The sequence below is a fragment of the Neopsephotus bourkii genome, unplaced genomic scaffold, assembly GCF_033783945.1.
Source record: "Neopsephotus bourkii isolate Nb327-2 ecotype Australia unplaced genomic scaffold, CSIRO-AGI_Nbou_v1 NB_1053, whole genome shotgun sequence".
NCBI lineage: Eukaryota > Metazoa > Chordata > Aves > Psittaciformes > Psittacidae > Neopsephotus > Neopsephotus bourkii.
In genome coordinates, this window is record NW_026901542.1 from 1,901,449 (window position 1) to 1,920,224 (window position 18,776).

General features: G+C 42.2%; 1 protein-coding gene across 2 annotated transcripts in view; it reads right to left on the reverse strand.

Moving 5' to 3' along the window:
* GXYLT1 (glucoside xylosyltransferase 1) overlaps positions 1-7,094 on the reverse strand; it is a 35,792-nt gene extending 28,698 nt beyond the window's left edge. The window contains exon 1 of one of the 2 annotated variants that reach the window (XM_061361174.1): positions 6,734-7,094. In XM_061361174.1, the coding sequence (XP_061217158.1) occupies positions 6,734-6,951 (218 nt within the window). In that variant the 5' untranslated portion in view covers positions 6,952-7,094. The remainder of the gene's footprint in view (positions 1-6,733) is intronic. The other variant, XM_061361175.1, reaches the window with a different exon arrangement.
* Between the last annotated feature and the right edge of the window lie 11,682 nt (positions 7,095-18,776).

Sequence of the window (18,776 nt, forward strand, 5' to 3'; positions counted from 1 at the left end):
CTAGTATAAGACAAGCATTTTCAAAGATCTGTTTGCCAGTTTAAGCTTCTCTCTAATTTAGCTTCAACACCACTGGACAGTAAAAATTTTCGTCTTGCAGACATAGCAAAGGTACCTATACTGTGACCTAAAAAAAAAAACATTTTTCAGAATTAAGGGACAATTTTGTGTGTAAATTACACAATAATGCACAAGTCACACTGATGAAGACTGATGCCCTCTGCTCTGGAGTATTGTGTGCAGTTCTGGTGTCCTCAACGTAAAAAGGACATGGAACTGTTGGAAAAAGTCCAGAGGAGGGCCACGAGGATGATCAGGGGACTGGAGCACCTCCCATATGAAGATAGGCTGAGAAAGTTGGGACTGTTCAGCCTGGAGAAGAGAAGGCTGCGTGGAGACCTCATAGCAGCCTTCCAGTAGCTGAAGGGGGCCTATAGGGATGCTGGAGAGGGACTCTTCATTAGGGACTGTAGTGATAGGACAAGGGGTAATGGGTTCGAATTTAAACAGGGGAAGTTTAGATTGGATATAAGGAAGAAATTCTTTCCTGTTAGGGTGGTGAGGCAAAGGAATGGGTTGCCCAGGGAGGTTCTGAATGCTCCATCCCTGGCAGTGTTCAAGGCCAGGTTGGACAGAGCCTTGGGTGACACGGTTTAGAGCGAGGTGTCCCTGCCCATGGCAGGGGGGTTGGAACTAGATGATCTTAAGGTCCTTTCCAACCCTAACTATCTCTATGACTCTAAGTCAAGTTTCCATCATAGGGAACACTCCAAACATCAGTGCTTTCGTTAACTGCACTGGTGGGCTTGCTGTTAACGGAGATCACAGTTTCCAAGTATACTTCCCAGTCTGTGTGGCATCTTTTATCCTGCTGTAACATCACAGAAAATTTAGCACTACATCCAAAGGGAGGGTTGCAGTCATGACCACTGCCTCCCTGTCAGCGCTGCCTTAACAACCGAAGTCTAATCAACAGCAAGAAACAGCTAACAGACAGACTGGTGTCTCTGCCACACCACAATGTGCAGAAAAGAGGAAGGATGAATTTTTTAAGTTCCTTCCTGCTCATCATCACAGAAGTGAAAATTTGGGAAGATTGATGCTCAATTCAACTCTCAAATGCACTGAGAATTTCTAAAGAGCTTTTCCTGAACACCTGCAGCAGTATCACAAATTTCTCATGATGTATTTTGTCAGAGAAGCAATGGCCTTATTAGATAGGAAACAGCAGATGTAATGTTAAATGTCTGATACAGGACAACTTTTTAACTGGAAAAATCTTGATAATGTTTCATTAATTTACAACATTTCTATAAAAAATAACATCTTCTAGTCAACTTCACTGCTTGACAAATTCAGCAGATTTTTTTAAATGAAGTTTCAACTTTCAACTCCCCCTTGGAGCACTGTGTGCAGTTCTGGTGTCCTCAACATAAAAAGGACACGGAACTGTTGGAACAAGTCCAGAGGAGGGCCATGAGGATGATCAGGAGGCAGAAGCACCTCCTGTATGAACACAGGCTGAGAAAGTTGGGGCTGTTCAGCCTGGAGAAGAGAAGGCTGCGCGGAGACCTCATAGCAGCCTTCCAGTATCTGAAGGGGGCCTATAGGGATGCTGGGGAGGGACTCTTCATTAGGGACTGTAGTGATAGGACAAGGGGTAAGGGGTTCAAACTTAAACAGGGAAGTTTAGATTGGATACAGGGAAGAATTCTTTACTGTGAGGGTGGTGAGGCAGTGGAGCGGGTTGCCAAAAGAAATGGTAAATGCTCCATCCCTGGCAGCGTTCAAGGCCAGGTTGGACAGAGCCTTGGGTGACATGATCTGCAGTGAGGCATCCCTGCCCATGGCAGGGGGTTGGAACTAGATGATCTTAAGGTCCTTTCCAACCCTAACTATTGTATGATTCTGTGATTCAAACTGTTCAATGTTTCATCCCTTTAAAAGTTTTACTTCTATTCTGAAGCGCTTAGACAGTTTCTAGACCAATTTCTTAAGGCACAAGAGTAGCTGAGAAACTGCTGGTGAAACTGCTGGCTCAGCTCTGACAGACGAAAAACAGCTGCGTACAGTGCAAGGAATGAATGAGCTACCTATTACAACCAACCCCCTCTGCTGTCTAAGCTTGTGGCTATACTTCCTACACTTTTCCATGCACTATGATCCACTTAACTCTCCCTTTGCCAGGACAGTTAGAGAGCAAGAGAGAGATACAGTCAGATATCAGTGTCACACACAACAAAATTGCATAGCTGTCTGCATGAAAATGCTGAACTACAGCATAATGGAAAAAACGTTTCATTGTAATAGGGTCAAATCCATTGACCTCACTGAATTCACGGAACTGACGACAGACTGATTCCTGCGGTACTTCTCAAACTTGTCATCAGGATAGCACTTTCCCTGGACCTGAACATTCTGTCTAAATAAAGTGGTAATATTGATAAAATTAACTGAAAATTCACTTTTCATAAGCGCAACCTGCTAATTAACTGATCTAAAAGCATGTGGGGAAAGACTTGACAGTATACTCCACTGACAGCAGATTATAGTGCTATTATGTGACATACATGTAGCAAATATGCATTTATTCACTCTTTTTTCCATTTCTTAACAACTGCCTTCTTCACCCATAAATCACAACAGCAAGGAAAAAAGTGTGACTACATATACTGGCTTTTGACTGACTTTGTATCTTCTGGAAGTAGACACTTCAGTATTTCCTTTTTTCAAGTTCAGATCTATTGTTCATTTAGTTATTATATGACAGCTATTATTAGTAATGACTATTCATTACTATTTTTATAACTGGAATGAATAATGAGGAGAACTGATTACCTTTAACACTAATCTTCCTTCACAGCTAAAATCCAACCTTAGTATTTAGCTAATAAATTACTGAAAAGTTTTTCAGCTGTTTCTGTCAAGTTTCAAGACACAAGCCTTCAGCTTCCTGTCCTCCTGTAACTCAGGCTACAGCAGCCCTTGAAACAACTCCTTACCACCATGATTACCCAACAAGCTCCCCTGAATTATGCTGTTTATTGGAGGACCTGCCCTGAACCTGTAATTCTAGTTTCAATACCATACTTCCTTTCTAACTAAAGATTCTCTACTTATAAGCAACATCACACTATTGCAAAATTCTTCCAGGTGTGGTATTCTGAAGCTTTATTCAAAGCTTGCAGTTTTCATGTTTGCATGCTTCTGAAAACTACCAGAAAACTCAGCTTCCCCCTCTCCCATCCCTGAGTATGACTGAGCTCATTCTGCCCTTATGTCATATACATAACTAGATTACTCAGGCAAACAAAACCCTTCTTGGCTAAAACGAACAGAAAATCACTGCAGAGCGCATAAATGCCTTCAGATGGCAGTTACAATTGCTTTGCTAAACTGTATTTTAAAGTTATCAGTGAAAACAGCTGAAGCAATCTATTACTGAGAGTTACTGTTAACACATATGAAATGTTAAACTTCAGAAGGACTAGAAGGTTACCTAAACATAATTTACTCTAACAGGTCTTTAGGATATTATATGATCACAGGATGGTCAGAAGTGGGCATTAAACAGCTATGCGGCTATCATGCTCAGACTACACTAAAGAAACAGCTGAAGTATAAAAAGTGAAAACCCCCAATACATTCACAAAGATATGTGTATCAATAACACAGGTGAGTGTAACATGATTTCATGTTTGCGAATAACTGAAGTATGGATCTAAAGAAATATTCAGTGGGGCATTTCTTAACCGCCACAGGACAGAATTTTTCCTTAAACAAAATCTTTAGGAAGTGTCTGAAGGGACTGACTCGCAGCCCAGTTTTGCACCAACAGCATATAAAACTTCAGTAATTTACAACAGGATGATGTTCATCCTGAGCCTCCAGTTCGACAGAAGTTTATAGATAAACTATTCCCACACCGGTGTCAACAGACTGATTTTACAAGAAGATAGGCTCTCATGAAAATGTATGCACAGGAATTATTTGTGGCGCTCAAGTCCTTTGGAAAATACCCCTCTCTGTGAAGCTTTTCCACACTGAAACACAGGGCAGATTTATACCTCATTTCACCTCATTGCAGCAAGTAAAAATCTTCTTGTACCTTGATGGGGTTTTTGCCCACCAATTCCTCTGACTTACAAACTACCCTTTATACAAACACTAGAATAGTACAGCTTTTAAAATAGGCTTGGTTCTTCTTTTGTTAACCAGGAGCATGATGCACCTGAAAGTAATGTCAATGTTTACAAAACCAAATTCTTTAGATTGCCTTTTACCCAACAAAAGGGTGGTTGTTTTTTTTTCATGTAAACTGCATATTTTCTTTAGTAAAATAAATATCATACATAGGATTTTTTCCAAACATTTTTATTTAAAACTGATTTACGAGGGCAGTGAGGCACTGGTGAGAAGCTGTGGTTGCCCCATCCCTGGCAGTATTCAAGTGATATAAGGAAAGCAAGTGGCTGGAAAACATAGGGTTAAGACACTTTTAACTTAACTTAGGTCTAAGATAGAGAAGAATGTTTGTGTTGTAAGTCTGTGGTGTGATAACAGAATTTAATAGTCTTACTAACAAGAGTGAATTATTTCTTACCATCCTTCTAATTATCAGTTAGTTTGGAGACAGTGCCTTCCAAACATCTGCTAGCTTAGGATACTCCTTGTCTGCCCATCCTGTTCTGTTTGCAATAAATTTTGTATGAAGGTCACACTGTTCTAAATCTTTCCCAGCTACCAGAAACTTATAGATATGTCTTGTTTCAGCTAGTTTTGTGATTACTGGGGCATCCAACTGTGCCAAAGGTAAAAAGTGCACTGTGAAGAAGACTGCTTACTTCATCTTGAAGACCCTGCCCATGACCATCGGAGGGCAGTGCGCAAGCGCCAAAAGGGAGGAGACTTATGATAATGAGTACCTAAACTAATTGTAATGTCCCCTCTCAACTCTCTGGAACCTAATGAATATGCATGCTTGTGTGTAATAAATACCTGCTTGCTTAACCCCTCAGTGTGCAAGTTAGGAGGAGTGATCCCCCTTGCACCCAGGCCCATGATAAACATACCTGCTTTATAACTCTCCCTGAGTTGTAGAGTCTGATTCCGTGCTTCACAAGGCCACGTTGGACAGGGATTGGAGAAACCTACTCTAGTGGAAGGTGTCCCTGCTCATGGCAGAGGGGTTGGAACCAGATGAGATTTAATGTCCCTTCCAACCCAAACCATTCTATGATTCTGTGATTATTAAGCTAATGAAATCTCACATAAAACTGTTAACAGTTAACTGAATTCGTTTTTTTTTTTAGCACTAGCAGATTTCAGCTTCTCATAGTAAGTTTTTAATCATAATCTGGACATGAGAAACAAGCATCCTCACGTTTTTTTTCAGGACATAATCTGCACTAAAACAAAAGCATGGAGGGGACATTCTCTGAAGTAGTTAGACCAGTCAAAAGCTGAGTTTCACATTTCAGCTGACTCCACCCCTAGCAACTCAGAATGCTGTTTCATGGTATTTTATGATGATTAAGTCAGAGCTCTGTCATCCTGCCATCCTCCATAACTCCTTTGCGGCAGCAACAACACTTTCATAATTACATGATGAGCCCGTTCAGAGCGCTGAGCTAGCCAAACCCTAGGCAGTTTTCAGGCTGGTCAGCATGCTGGATCAACACTTGTTGTGACCAAAGGAGTACAGGCTGTGTAAGGAATGCAGGGTGCCAGAGCACGTCCATCATTGGGAAGGAGGGACACAAACACAGCTTTAAACTGCTACAGGTAGGATGGCCCAGAAAGGCCTGGTCCTAATTTCTCCTCTATCTTTAGCAACACATTTCTCGTCACTCTTCCTTTCCTGGCACTAGCATCCTGGTAGCCACAAGTGAACAGGATCGTGAAGCTATAAATCTAAAGGAAAACTAGTACTTTTCCATTCTATCATCTCACTTGCTGCTTGATCACATGAAAATTTCTGCGGACAGGAAGAGCAGGAAACAGAAACACACAGCTACGCACAGCGTGAGCTGCTCAGATTTACACCACTTTAACCGCAGAACTGAACTCACAATTCCCTGTGAGAAGGCTGAAGTATCCCATTGCAAGTACTCGTTTAAAGTTATATCTGATGATCATAAGGATACCCAGTTTCAGAACTCAGCAACAGCCTCAAAGTTTCTCAGCTTGAAGGAAGAAAACCCACTGCCCTGTTCCAACAGGGCAGCAGCCTGACTTCAGCACAGGACAACCGCAAGCCTCAGGCACCTCCCCAAGCAGTGGGACAGTCTCCCCGCTCTCCATGTCGCCCTTCCCGCAGCAGCGCTGCCACCCCTCCGCCGCGGGTGCCGCCTGCGCCCACCGGCTAGCCCCTCACACCACTTTCAAAGTTCACTTTGTGCGGGTTTCAGGCTTTTTCGCCCTCAGTTCCGCGGCAGGCGGCATGCCGAGGCACACACCCGCACCACCTAGCTCCCTCCCAAAGCGCTTCCTCGGCCCCGCGCCGCATCCTCGCCGTCCTCCGGACGCAACCGGACGGCGCCGAGCAACCGGGGGCGCCCGCGGGGGGCGAGGGCGGGCTCCGAGCCCCGCTCCGCCCGCGGGAAGGAGGGAGGGAGGGAGGGAGGAAGGAGGCCAGCGAGCTCCCGCGTCTCCCCGGCCCTCCCCGCAGGAATGCGGGACAACCACCGCCCGCCCGCGCCGCAGCCTGCCCGCGGCCCCCACTCCCCATTACCTGCTGGCCCCCGCCTCGCCTCGGCCCGCGCTCGCCGCCGCCTCCCGGCCGGCGCCTGCCTGCCGCCGAGCGCCGTCCGCGGCGGGGTCTCGGGCCTGCTGCTCCCGGCCGGCGCCGGGCTCCTGCTCGAGGGAGAGGGCCAGCTGGCTGAAGCCGTAGAGCAGCGAGCAGACGCCGCAGCCCAGGCAGAGCAGCGCCACCCGCGCGAACCGCCGCATCCTCCCGCGCCGGCCCCGGCGCCAGGCGGCAGCCGGGGCTCCACCGGCAGCGAGAGACCCAACGGACGCGGTGGCGGAGCCAGCCCCGGCATGCGAGAGGCGGGGCTGAGCGAGAGCAGGGCGGAGCTGCCGGGGCGGAGCGAGGCCTGAGGCGCCCGCAGGGAGGCAGGTGCCGCTGGCCGGGTGGTGCGCTGTCGCTGTGGCTGCCAGAAGTCACCGTTCGGTTGCCCCGAACGTGAATAAAGCTGGAAGTGCCCCTTTACCGGTGCTTGTACTCAGGGGGACGCCGCTGCTTTGCTTCCTCCAGGAGGAGCCGGCTGGGCCCGGTGCCCTGGGGTGGGCCATGGGGAGCTGCCGGCCTCACCCGAAGCCCCTGTGTTCAGCCGTGTCTCGCCAGCTGCTTGGATCGTCTGGAAACATGTCTCTGGGAGTCATAGAATCAACTAGGTTGGAAAAGGCCTTTAAGATCAAATCCAACCATTACCCCAGGACTGCCAAGACCACTACTAAACCGTGTCACTGAGGGCCTGAACACTTCCAGGGACAGTGATGCCACCTTTTCCCTGGGAAGCCCATTCCAACACCTGATCACCTTCTCAGTGGAGAAGTTTTCCCTCATATCCAATCTAAACCTCCCCTAGCACAGCTTGATGCTGTTACCTCTTGTTGAGAGACCTGTCCCAAGTGGAGGCAGAGACCATTGCTTACAAACTGGAAGCCCACAGGCTCAGTGCACAGGCTAGCTTACCTTGTCCTCATTAAGGGCAAAGTGAGGCTAAGACCCCAAAACTGACACTTTGATTTTCCCCACTCAATGTTTCTGTTGTGGTATCTTTGTCTTTCCCATGTAAAAGCTTCACTGCCTCTTCGCAAGGGCATTCCCTCACATTCCTTAGGCAGCTGGGGTTACACAAGTGTCCAACTGCCTTGACACACAGGCACAGCACCCCAGCCAGGGGAGCTGCTGGACACTGGGCTGGGTGGGTGCTAGGCTGGAGAAGCTTAGTGACCTCAGCTCACTAAGTCATGCTTCTGGACAACAAGAAGTAGGTCTGGGAAGTGCACTGAGGATTAAAAATGATGGGAGTGCTGAGACCTCATAGCAGCCTTCCAGTATCTGAAGGGGGCCTATAGGGATGCTGGGGAGGGACTCTTCATTAGGAACTGTAGCGACAGGACAAGGTGTAACGGGTTAAAACTGAAACAGGGGAAGTTTAGGTTGGATATAAGGAGGAAATTCTTTCCTGTTAGGGTGGTGAGGCACTGGAATGGGTTGCCCAGGGAGGTTGTGAATGCTCCATCCCTGGCAGTGTTCAAGGCCAGGTTGGACAGAGCCTTGGGTGATATGGTTTAGTATGAAGTGTCCCTGCCCATGGCAGGGGGGTTGGAACTTGATGATCTTAAGGTCCTTTCCAACCCAAACCATTCTATGATTCTATGAGTGTGGTCTGCTGGGCAGGGGAAATGGTTGGGTTTCAGCTCAATCCAATACAGTATCCTGTCCCCTCTTTGGCCCAGTCTGCTAAGCAAAGCCTAACAGCCTAACCCACTATTGCCAAGGTAAGTAGTTTAAAGTCATCAGTCAGTGCTTTTTCCTCAACTCCTGACATCATTTTGGGGGGGATTTTTAAAGAAAAATTTGAAATTATTTTGCTTTCTTTTTCATCCTTACGGTGCATTTGGCTCACATTCTCTCTACAAACTGGGAACATCCTGTTTTAACATAAGCAGTGATATCCCCACTTAATCACATGAATTCAAGATCCTGCCTTTAAAAAAAAATGCCAAAATGATTTACTATAAAGCTTAAAAAAATAGTTCTATTGTAGATTCTTGAGGCTGTATGTCATACATGAATGCCCATAAAACCTGAGCCATAGCTTACTGCTGCTCTTGGCTGTGTTTAAAAGAAGGGGGAAAGCAGAATGCCAGCTGGCAACCCTAGCAGCTAGAAGAGAAGTAATGCCAAAACTATCCTGCCAAAATTGTTCATCACCTCTTCCTCAAAACAGAAGTAAAAATGAGGAATAAAACAAAATCTCAGGAAATCCAGGATACTCATCTGTCTTGGTGGTACACATACCAGGATGATTACTAAGAGATACAAGCAGGGAAATTGGGGCTGAGAAAAGTTATAGCATCCAAGAGCAGTAAGGAACTAGGAAGGATGAGGAGCAATGATGACAATTCATTGCCAAAGATGGCAGGTAATGATGCAAGTCATAGGCGAGGTGGGGCAGGGTTTGTAAGGACTCTCTAGAAATAATTTGCTTAGTGAATTAAGGGAAATTTATGTTAGCAAGATCCACGTTGGCATGCATCATGGAAAGAACCAGCTCCAAAAGTGACAGTTAAATTCATAGCTGATCTTTCTGCCCCTCTGTGTTCTGTCCCTCCGTGCCTTCTGCCTCAATGTATGAAATCACCATGTAGCTTCCCTGATTTGTGTTTGTGCTCAAAACCTGGCTCTTTGCTCTCATTGAATACCTGTCTGCCAGCCTGTCATGAATTCACACACTGTCCCATTTCACAACCCCTTACCTATACTATCAAATCCATATGACAGGGAATAAGTAATACAGTAATACGAGGCTCAGAGTGGAGAGATACAATGGAGTCTTTACTGACAATGAGCATAAAAGCGAAGACCAGTTAATCCCTACTGAGGTGTGACACTTGCCTTTTGTATTGAGCATTCCAGTCAGGGAAAATGAGGTCTGAAGGGTGTTACAGAGGGACCAAGAATGAATGTGGCAGCTAGGCAGCAATAGTGCTTTCATGCTTCAGGAGAAGGAAGTATATTCTTAGATGGAAAAAAGAAGAAATAAGGAATCCTAAAGAGAGATGACATAGGGGAGAATTTGAATTTTTTTTTTTACTTATCAATCATACCATTTCTCAAATAGGAGTTTTCAGGGTTCTCTTTATTCAGTGCTGTCCAATAACGCCTGAATAATTAATAAGTGACTATCTGCAGTGCTCTAAAAATATAACCAAGGCAAGGTCAGAGAGAAAGTGTCTTCTCTTAAAGGTATCTGATGGGTTGGGGAAGAAAAAAACAGATAAACTTACACACACAAGCCTTTTTTCACACTGCAGAATCTGTCCACTTAATCTGTCAGTTGGTCTGATAAAAGATAAAATGTTTCTCAGTGCAAACTCAGCCTTGAGAATAACAAAGATAAGCAAAAGCGACTGAAATGTCATACCTAGGCTAGTGTATCACGAGGAAAACCATCAGATGGTATCTCATTTACCTAACTAAGCTTTTAAAATTCTTTACAGAGAAATAATTATGTATCTTTATTACTCACCATAAACAGTTAATGAACAATAGATAACATTTTATGCTATAATGTTTACTAGTCCTTAATAAACTTAACACATGAAGAGCTACAATCAGCTGCAAGGTTCTCCCCATTTATTTCCAATGTTAAATATTGATATCCTTTTCTTGACTGGAATTCAGTAGCTTAGCCATGGTAACTTTTGTATCTTTAGGCTTCAATTCCATATACTATATCGAGAAAATAGCCGAGATCCAGAAAATCTTGGTGAACTACAGATGTTAAGTAAGTAGTTAGGACAACTGAGTTTTTGATAGAATCAGCACCTTCTACCGCTGCAAGTGTATTCATGGGTCATAACAGCAGTTACTGTGTGACAGAAAATGAATCTGAAACTCTTAACAATTCAATAGATCAGGAGATAAATCAGATCATTAAAAAAAAAAAAAAGAGAATTATTCACAATTATGGAAGGGGATTCTCTGCAACAGAGAGAACAAAGAAATCAATTTCCACTCCAACTTTCTGCTAATTAAAACCCTCAGTCCCAATCAGATACATTTTTATCATTCCTTCTGGACTTGTTCTTTCAGGACATTAAACCATTAGTTAAGTTGGCAGAGCAATAAGATTTTGTGCTGACAGATTTGTGTCAATGCTGCCTCACATGCAGACCAGTTAAGGGTTTTTCAAAGGCAAAGCCACTTCCTTTGATGTTCACATGCCCTTTCGTGCAACCTGCAGTGTCAACATTTAACTATGATAGATGGCAAGGTTGGGTAACCAAGGGGAAACTGTTTGACTGCCATGTGTTGTGCATATGGTACCATCAGACTTCCTAGTGCAACATCCCAACTCTGTTGCTGCCAGGCATCATTTTTCTTTCCTTATTGTTATTTTTTAAGACAAGGACTTTAAGACAAGAGCTTGGTACAACCACCTCCCACTCTTAGAGTATCTCCTCTCCAAATTTCCCTACATCTTACCCCAGTGTATAAAAATGTTAATACAAATTCTCAAAATCAAATTTTATTGATGACCAAAATATTATTGCCTTACCCCATTCCTTCCCTTTTTAGCGCTCACTGTTTTGAATTGTAGTGTGTGTTTAACCTATTTAGACCATAAGGAGCAATTTGCAATTACTCATGGTACCAGCAACACAAACATCTAAGGACAATAGTACAACCTGCACTGTGAGCAGTTTGGGAAGTGGTGTGATACTTTGCAGAATGCCTACTTTCTTCTAATTTGAATCAGTTATTTCTTCATCAAGAGTACAGTCTACTTCAAAATTTATTTAAGGGATTCTCTGGGAACAATTCTAAGTTATTAAACAGTTGAGAGTAAAAGTATTTGTATTGTTCCTATTAAGAAACTTCAATGTCTGTGTCCTAAAACAATAAATATACACCTATGTATGTAGACTTCCACAATTTTTAGCACTTCACTACAATTAAAAAAGCACAAAGCTTTCCAGGAGCATAAAGAGAATTTTCTTTTTCTCTCTTTTCCTGTATTTTTGTGTCGAAACATACTCTTTTTAAATTTTTCCTGTAAAGATTTATAAATATGGAGCTCTAAAACATCAGTCCAAAAAGGATTCTTAGTGTTGGGCTTTTGTTTCTTTGCCTCATCTAAAATTCTCCAAGGACTGTACCTGGCAGGGTTATTAGTGATTAAAGGACTCCTGGAAAGAGTCAAAGCAAACTTACCTACTTATGCAAGTATGTGCCAGGTCCAAAAATGTAGAAATAAGGCAAGCAGGCCTGGCTTTTGTTTGTTTATATATAACTATACTCCAGTTTAAATGTCCTTACCTTGTCCTATTGTTTGCCACAGCATCAAGTGCTTTGAGTCCCAGGACACCCAGATCAGGGACTTTACATTTCTACAACATTGATCTTTATCTTGTAATGGAATAAATATTTACTAACAGTAATTATATGTAGTAACGACTTTGCATTATGGGTTGAAAGTTCTATTTTTAAGATGAAATATATCAAATAATCTGGAAATAATACTGTATTTTCTGTATTTTCCACTTCACAGTAGTACTGCAGACTCTACACAGTCAATTTAATACTACTTGTAGTAAATGTGCTCATCCTAGTCAGTTCTTTGAAGACCCCTAGAAGGAATGCATTAGCTCAGGAAATCCTCAGACCACAGAATGAAAAACACTGCCTTATTTTTTTAGTTTTGTGGAGTTTGTTTTTGTTTGTTTTGGGGTGGTTGGGGGGGGGGTGGGTGGGTTTGTTTTGGTTTTGTTTTGTTTTTGTATATTTGACATAAAAGCTTTATACATTTTATTTATTTATGGTTTCAAAGCTTTAAGAGAGTTGTCAGGGACTGAGGGAGCTGGGTCTCTGTAGTTTGGAGGAGATTGAGGGGTGACCTTATTAGTGTATATAAATATATAAAGGGGGAGTGTCACGAGGATGGAGCCAGGCTCTTCTCAGTGGCAAACAATGAAAGGACAAGGGGTAATGGGTACAAATTGGAGCACAAGAGGTTCCACTTAAACCTGAGAAGAAACTTCTTCTCAGTGAGGGTGACAGAACACTGGAACAGGCTGCCCAGGGAGGTTGTGGAATCTCCTTCTTTGGAGACATTCAAAACCCGCCTGGACACGTTCCTGTGTAACCTTATCTAGGTGTTCCTGCTCCGGCAGGGGGATTGGACTAGATGATCTTTTGAGGTCCCTTCCAATCTCTAACATACTGTGATACTGTGATACTGTGACTGAGAGCCATTCACCAACTCAGGCCAGGTGATGCACTGCAGGCACGTGAACCATGTGGTCAGTGGCCCCTATTTCAAAACAGGGGCATAGCCTGGAGTGGAAAAGATGACAGACTATCATTCAGTAAGGAGAGGTTTTGGAAAGACCTGGTCAGTCAAACCATGTGAAGAGCTGATTTGCTTTGTCAATTCCTAGCAAGCCACTTGCTGTTTTACCTTTTTATTTTGTATATCTGTACCCTTCTTTTGCTCTCTGTTCCTCTTCAAGCAGGGCTTAACATTATAAACCCATGTAAAGACATGTCAAGGATAAAGAAACAAAGTGCTTATGTTTGTCTCTCCACATCCTTTTCTCTAGGGGTTGCTTTATTTCCATAATTACTTACTCAAAAGCCAGATTAGAGCAGTCAAATGCGCTAGCTGTTTAAAGCACTTACTGCTTGAATTATCAGGAGGAAGAGATAAGACATTAATATTTTCTTTTGTATTGACTGCTCCTTTTAAAATTGAACAGCCATCTAAGAAACACCTAAGGTACATAACAGGTACCAAGTATCCTTGTACTTGGTCAACACTTAGTCATGTCTGAGGTTCGCAGAAGTAATTATGGTGAGAAGGCAGTTTACCTTGCATAGTCCTGTACCAGCACCTGGAGTGTGCGGACATTATACTGATTGGAATATAATGGGTTGGAACTAGATGACCTTTAAGGTCCCTTGCAACCTAAACCATCCTATGATTTATCTAAGGTATCATTAGACTTGTGTTCTCAAATTATTCCACTGCATGAGTGGCGGCAGTCAGTGAGTAGGGATATCATCTTGTACCAAACTTTGCGCCTGGAACATCCAAGGCAACTTCAAGTGCTGCTAACTCATAACTGCATTTACACGTTACTCACCCTTCCTTTTATCTTTTATCTGTAACTTTGGACAGATTTCTTTTTTTACTCTTTTTTTTTTTCCAGTTTGAGAAAGGGTGAAATAAAATTGGACACTGCCCCAAGTGATCACCAGGCACCAGGCCCACAGTGGAAGGCTGTGATCTCCCATGGCTGCCAAAACCTTTGTGTGGAGTTTAAGAGGTTTGATCTTCAGACCCACAGCTCTGTAGCAGACTTAGTGAATAGTGAACAGAGGAAAGAAATTAATATAAGAGTAATAGGGGGCTTTATAACTTGCTCTCCTCTTTTGCATTCCTTCTGTTCTTCTAAAATAGGTAAGTAGACTAAATCAGACTCCCTTAACTAGTGACAACAGCCCCATTCTGGTATCTCCTACGTGTCAGTATTTCTGCTAGAACCAAATCAGGCAGTTAGGTCAACAGTTTGCTACCACTTGCTGCCTGCACTTCGGAATCTATGCCCAACACTTACAGGGTGGCATTAAAAGCATTCTGCACCCAAGGCCATATTGGCCTTACACAGCCTCCTTGGAGTGAGGATGAGTGTATGCACTCATGGGCAACACTTCAGTCACGCGCTACACAAATGGCAAACTCCAATGGTCATTTACAAGGGAACCAGTTTCTTTAAATAATGCCTTGTAGGATCTTAGCCTCCCACTACAAAGCAACACAAACAATTCAGAGTACTGAACACTGAAACTGTGTATAGCATGGAGGTAACTTGAGATGACCCACCTCTTGGCATTTTGAGATCAAATTTTCTAAGCCTGCTGTTTATCCCTAAATTGCCCATTTGTATTTCTTGCACTTTTTCCTAGACAGTACAAATAACACATTCAGAGAAAGGTTCTGAATAATTTGATCACTTTATTTACCATTTTATTTATCATAACACACCCTAGGCATCACCACTGCCAGTCAAAATTCAATATAGTGCACCCACAACAGTTTTCACCAAAAATACTTTCTTATCAGATTACTCACAGGCAAGAAGTATTAATTTATTCCTGGGGAAGGCATTGCAATACGTGTCACTATTCTGGGCTTCAAACACATCTGTTTACGCTCTTCTGAGATGAAGCGTACGCTATCAAACAACGTGAAATAACCATAGAGTTAATTTTTAAACAATTCCATTATCATTAATTATGTAGCATTTCTTCTGGAAGAAAATATCTTTGCACTGTGATTCCAACTGTTTCTTTCTCTCCAGACACTTCTCAGCTTTTCTGCAAGCTTTCACAATTTTAAACTACTTAATAATGTCTTAGAATTGAGGTCAGGAAGGGGTCAGTTCAAGGCAGCATCCTAATAGGGTACTCTGTACTTGGCTAAATGCAATGTATTGTCATCTGTATTTAAAGGAATGCTTAACTAGAACTGAACACAGGTCACCAGATTTTGTTTTAGCAGCTCATGATCCAAACTGTATCTTCTGACTGCTACATAGCGACTTTTAAGTGTAAACCAGCATACTGGTTATGTTTTCATGTACCTTTTTATCATAAACTTGTATACATGAAAAAATTACAACCACACACAATCTTTTCTTCACAGAGATGTTTATTTTTGTCTTCAATGTTTGTAGGGAATATGATTTCACTACAAAAGTGTCTCAGAGAAACTCCATTCAAAGTCTAGGCTTAAGAATGAAGGGAAAATATACTTTCAGCTGTACCAGTCCTGAGCAAAGTTTAAAAAAAAAATAAAAAAATAAAGCAAACAAAAAAAAAAATCCTCTAGAGATAGGAAGCAGCACCAATAAAACCAGAGGGCCTCTTACTGATATCTGCTCATGCTTGCTTTTCTGCTTGAGAATTAGCAGAAACTTAGGTAGGAAGGATTACTTTATTCGAATGTGGACCTAAGATTCACAGTCCCAACCTCTCATCAAATACCACACATTCTTTTACAGTCAAGAGTTCAGGGCCTCAGTTTTATTTTTTATTAAGTAGTCAGGACTGCTAACAGCAAGACCATTGCCCCCATGGTGTAACATTTTCTCTTACTTAAAACGGTAAATAAATATTTATTTAATATACTTCTTTTAATAAATATTTATTTCCTATCAATATCAAGTTCCTGAAAAGTTACATTGTTCTTAGAAGTATACTACTCAGAGCAGCTATAAACTTCTGATAACATCAGCTCTCAGAATCATTCAAGTGGCTTACATTCTGTGTCTCGTTCTTTCAGTGAAAGGATTTCAAGCCATTTGTAACACTCAATACTTTACAGTTGGTTTATCCGGGACATTCAGATTCAATCTGACAAAGTAAATACTTCTAAGAGTCAGAACAGAAAAGGCACTTACTCATTTTGGGGAAGACACCTGGCAGGTAAGATTTTTATTTTCACAATAACAAGCCCTTTTTCTGACAATAAAATCCTTTAAAAGTACTGCTGGATAAACATAAACCCTATGAATAAAACCAACTTATGCACCCCTTCCCAAGAAAGGTAATACTGTCCTTCACTGAGAAACTGGGAAGTGGGAAAGCATCCAGAAATACTCAGAAGTTTCACTGACTTCTGTGTTATTCCAGTAGGCTATCACACCTGAATAGAAGGAAAAAAACGCCTCCAAAGAATGCATGTTTCACAAACTGAAAGCCTCAGAGATTGCTGAACTGTTTCTTATTAGGTACTTGTATCAGCAACAAAATGTAAGATTCCAGCATGTTATAACCAGGAACATCACCTTGGTTACAACTGATCACCTGTGACTCCATTCAGAGGAACAAATCTTCTATCAAACTTCCATTCAAATGAACCATTGCCTCACTGATGCTCTGTATAAGGCACTTAGTAAATTTTAAGAGCATCTGACAGTGCTGTTGATAGTTTTGACTTGTTTGTGAGGATGCCCTACCAATGCTTCAAGATTAATGGGCTAAGGTGTGGAATAATCACTGAAAACAGCCATATGAACTACTGGCCACAAAACTCTTCAGAAGCCACATCCATTCCAGTCTGGGTTCTTATTGCCCTTTCAACATAAAGCTATCCTTTTTCTAGTAATTCAGGAATTAAACCCCTTAAAACTGGGTAGTGTCTAAATGTAAAAGAGGAATTTATTTTGTTCCTGACTAGCTCTTTAATCAAAACTTCTACCCTTCCAATAAATGACCCATATCCAAGAATGAAATGGTCATGGTATTTACTATTAAATTCACAAACCCTACCTATCTTTAGACCAAGAGTCACTGAACCAACACGCATCAAGGATTAAAGCAACATACATCTCTAAGCATGGGATGCTGCCTACTTCCAATACAGCACACAGAGAAAGGAATACTAAACACACAAAGAAGCCGTTATATAGTGGCTTTTCTAGGTATTATTCTCAAAAAATAACATTTCCTTTGTTTTTCCCTCCTTTTCCCCCCTTATCTTCTGTCTTTTTGTTGGACTGAGGGTTTTTGAAGGTGTTTGACATTTTAGAAACAGAAGCTGCCTACTCGGAATTTCTGTGGGAAAGCTGAGAAAACACTCGGTATCTGCGCTTGCTCCTCAGACATCCTTCTCCAGCTGGCACCGAGAGCATTTTCTTGCACCTTTCAAAAAGCCTTCAGGTACTGCAAGTTACTTGGCAACATTACGCCTCCATCAGCTGGAAAGCATTTTGCTCATTTTCCATGTTTGGATGCCTCCCAACAATAGAATCAGACCACTTGCAGCAATGCCAATATGAAGACCAGTAATTGGCATCCCAGAATGCCAGCAACCTCAGCCAGAGTGCTTGAATGGTGCAGGATCAGTGTAAGTTTCCTCTGCAAGAATCCATTCAGTAAATCAACTCTATAGAAACAGGGAAATTGTTGACAAAATTGATAATGACCTCTCAGCTCCACATACTACTGTTGGTGTTACAGAAACCAAGACAAGAGTTGAAGGACTGGGAACAGTAGTCAAATTCCCCACTTAGAAAAGCAGGCATAATAAACTATTTCCAACTCACTACATCCACTTAAACTATAGATTTACTTTAAGAGAACAAAAGAGAAAAGAAAGAAGGAATCAGAATGTGTTTCCTTCACGGGGGAGTAGTGATACTCAATGAATACATGTAACTGTAAGAAATTTCCCCTACTTAGATTAACATGAGTTAATTCAGCTTCACCTGAAGGCTGTTACAGTAAGAGATGATCACTCAGATGGCAGATTTTCTTGCCCAGTGCTGTCAGGAACTGGGCTTGGCACTGAAGCATTTTAATTTATTCTGTGCAAAGAAGGATCAGCTTGAAAGAGATTATTCATGGATGGTAGATATATAGTGGATGCAAATTAGATCGCTGTATTCCCAAGTGGGCATTCAGAAAGCAGAATCGCCCTGACCACTCAATTGTCTTAACTAACAGATGCCAAGCCACTGAACTCCATCCTTTTCTAGTGGCAAAGTACCCACGGCAGCCTTTGAACCAAAGAGAATTTGTAGAATCCAGTGAGCTTGGAAAGCAGGTAAAGAGCCAAATTTCATTAGCTCTGGTTACAAATAGTTCCTTCTTCTGCATACTTTTACTTCATAGAGAATTATGAGCACACAGTTAGCAGGTTATAAAAAAAACACACCTCTTTTCCTCAGCTGTCTTCTCAATAACTCCACTGTAAATTAGAGCACCAGTGGCCTAAAGCCACAGTTATTAAAATCTTAAAGTTTAACAGAGCTTCTTCACTTTGCAACCACTTTGACTGAGATCAATATTTATAAACAGAGAACAGTGCAATTAAAGATTACACTTTTCCAGGTGGCTTAGATCCTGAAAATGTACTCCTGAGGGGCTTCTTGCTCAGACATTCTTACCTATGTCAAGATAAGCCAAACTTTCCACAGAGTAATTCACATTTTGGAACTATTCTTTAAACCACTGTTAGTGGAACACTATC